General features: G+C 53.8%; 1 protein-coding gene and 1 long non-coding RNA gene across 2 annotated transcripts in view; both read left to right on the forward strand.

Moving 5' to 3' along the window:
- The window catches only part of LOC106733151 (butyrophilin subfamily 3 member A2-like), a 7,704-nt gene extending 7,081 nt beyond the window's left edge, over positions 1–623 (forward strand). The window contains 3 exon segments of the mRNA XM_014582859.1: positions 6–172; positions 278–478; positions 577–623. Of these exon segments, the coding sequence (XP_014438345.1) occupies positions 6–172; positions 278–478; positions 577–623 (415 nt within the window).
- A 468-nt stretch (positions 624–1,091) lies between these two features.
- Positions 1,092–2,471, forward strand: part of LOC102493787 (uncharacterized) — a 24,179-nt gene continuing 22,799 nt past the window's right edge. Inside the window, exons 1-2 of the long non-coding RNA XR_001369540.1 lie at positions 1,092–1,115; positions 1,206–1,232. This is a non-coding gene — a long non-coding RNA (uncharacterized LOC102493787). The remainder of the gene's footprint in view (positions 1,116–1,205; positions 1,233–2,471) is intronic.

Genomic DNA, 2,471 nt, shown 5'->3' on the forward strand with positions numbered 1-2,471 from the left:
CTCAGGGGAGAGAAGCTCCTGGCCTTGTCTGAGACCCACGCCCAGGACCCCGAGGGGCTGTTCCACGTGGAGGCCGCCCTGGTGGTGAGAGACAGCTCTGCGGGGAACGTGACCTGCTCCATCCTCAACCCGGTCCTGGGCCAGGAGAGGACCACGGCCATCTTCATCCCAGGTCAGCGTGGCTCTGTTTCCAGCAGGACAGGGGAGGGCCGGCCGCCCTGAGTGTGCGGGGCCGTCCTGGAGCGCCCCTGACCTGCTCCCCACCCTCGGGCTGCAGAGCCCTTCTTCCCTCAGGCCTCTCCCTGGAAACCAGCTTTTGTCGTGAGCCTGACTGTGCTGGGGCTCCTGCTCTGTGGGCCTGGCTGTTTCCTGAAGAGAGAACATTCTGCAAAGTTGCAGGAGCAGCAGGAACGGGAGAAGCTGCGGTCGGAAAAGGAGGAGGCCTAGAAAGTAAAGCAGAAGGCGTTGAAGGCCTGTGGTAAGGCAGGAGGCCGGCTGGGGCAAATGTCTCAGCTGGTGCTGAGAGGGACAAGACATTGGGATGGGCGTCCTGGGTCCAGAACTCCCCCAGCTCAGAGCAGAGAGATGAGGAAATCCCTGAGGACAAGTGGGAGTGGAGCTAGAAATTCTTGTAGGACACAGCAAAGCTTTGTTGGGAGCTCTCCAGGCACTGTCTTTGCTTTTCTTAGGGATGGAAGTTCATCTTTCTTTCTTCCTTTCTTTTTCTTTCTTTTTTTTTTTTTTTTTTTTTTTTTTTTTGAGGGTTACTGCTCTGTTTTTTGTTTGTTTGTTTGTTTTCCATAAGGTTTATGTGGTCATGGAAGAGGGACAGAGAGAGAGAGAGACACACACACACATATAAACACACACAGACAGATAAGAACAGAGAGAAATCACCCCCAGGGGTGATAAACACACTGCAATTCCTTCTGCATTCTCCTTTGGAAATGTGGGCATGCATATACATGTGCCTGGTGTATTTCTCAAGCTGCCAGGTCCGGGACTGAAACCGCTCAGTTGGCCATGTGGGATCCAGCGATCTTACCCTCTACACCTGGACCGGAAGTTCGCATTTCCTTTTCCCTCTCTTTCAGGTGAACTCCAGGCCGCCCTCAGTAAGTCCTGCGTCCCCCCCTCCCTCCCCGTGTCCCCTTCTCAGCAGACGTTCTGATCCCAGCTCACCTTGTCCTGTGTGTTCCTTTCAGGGGAGAGGAAAGCAGCTTACCTGGCTGGTGAGTGACCCTCCAGGTGTCCTCGTTTCTCACCCACCTGTGCCCAGGTCCCCTGTCCTTGTTTCTGTCTGGGCTCAGCCGTGTGGTCCCCTGTCCCTCCACCCTGGGAGCAGAAGTGGAAGCTGGTGGGGGGAGACCCTGCTCCATGGCTCTCCACATCTGGGCCGCTGCTCCTGCTTGGGGACCTGGGGGTGATGGTGACCCCTGATCTATTGTACACCCCGGGCCTCCTCACCTCCACCTGAGCTATTCACAAATTTAGAGTTTTCCAGCCTTTAGTGCATCCCATTTCCAGTCTGCACCCAGACGCTAAAAGCCAGATGCTGTGGTATTTTGTAAAGTTATATAAGTAAATGGATCATCAAATTCAGTAGTGTGACCCCTCACCTCTTCTCCCCCAAAAACACCATCCAGGGAGAGTCATTCCTCTTCCAGCTCCTGAAGGTGCTAATTAAAACGTGACAGGGAGAGGACTGGATGCTGGCTGGGGTGGAGTGTGAGGGGCTGACCTGATGCTCCCTGGAATAGTGAGGCTCCGCTCTAGGGCAGCTTGGAGAGAGCGGCCGCTTTACCCCAGAGCCTGCTTTACACAATGTAAATTATTCTCCCTTTTGAGTTTTTTTTCCAAATAGTTTTGCCAGGTAAAGACTGGTTGTAATAATGCTTTCTTCCATTTATGAAGAACTCGTAAGAGTTTGGGGAATATAATTTATGTTTTATTCCCTATTTTCACACATAGTTTAATGTTTGATTCTTAGCAGAAAATCAAAATGTAGATAGAATAGAATTGTTTAGGTTTTTGAGGCCCAGAGCAGCCAAGTGACTTGCCAAGAGTCACACACCAGCAGGACAGTGTGGAGCTGTCTGTGATGTGGGCGTCCTGAGCTGTGTCCAGAGAGGTTCCCACCACCCCCTTTTCCTGCACATTGCAGGGACCCCTCCTCTCCAGCCTCCCTCCTCACACAGATAGTCTCACCTTCAAACAACGGGGAACGAGGGCCGGTACATTCACTCTGTGGGGCTTGTCCTGGCCGAGGTCTCACCAGCTGTGTTCCCTTTCAGCCTGGAGGAAGGCCCGGCTGTACGGGGGTAAGTGACCGAGTCTCCTCTGGCCTTCCCTACCCGCCGTGGCCCTGCTCTTCTCCCTCAGGGTCTCTGCACTAGGATGGCTCAGGTCCTCGCTGTCCTCCGTCAGAGACTGCAGGGAGCACAGCTCTGCCTCTGCTCGGGGCTCTTCCT

Source organism: Tupaia chinensis, unplaced genomic scaffold, assembly GCF_000334495.1.
Source record: "Tupaia chinensis unplaced genomic scaffold, TupChi_1.0 Scaffold143874_1, whole genome shotgun sequence".
Classification (NCBI taxonomy): domain Eukaryota; kingdom Metazoa; phylum Chordata; class Mammalia; order Scandentia; family Tupaiidae; genus Tupaia; species Tupaia belangeri.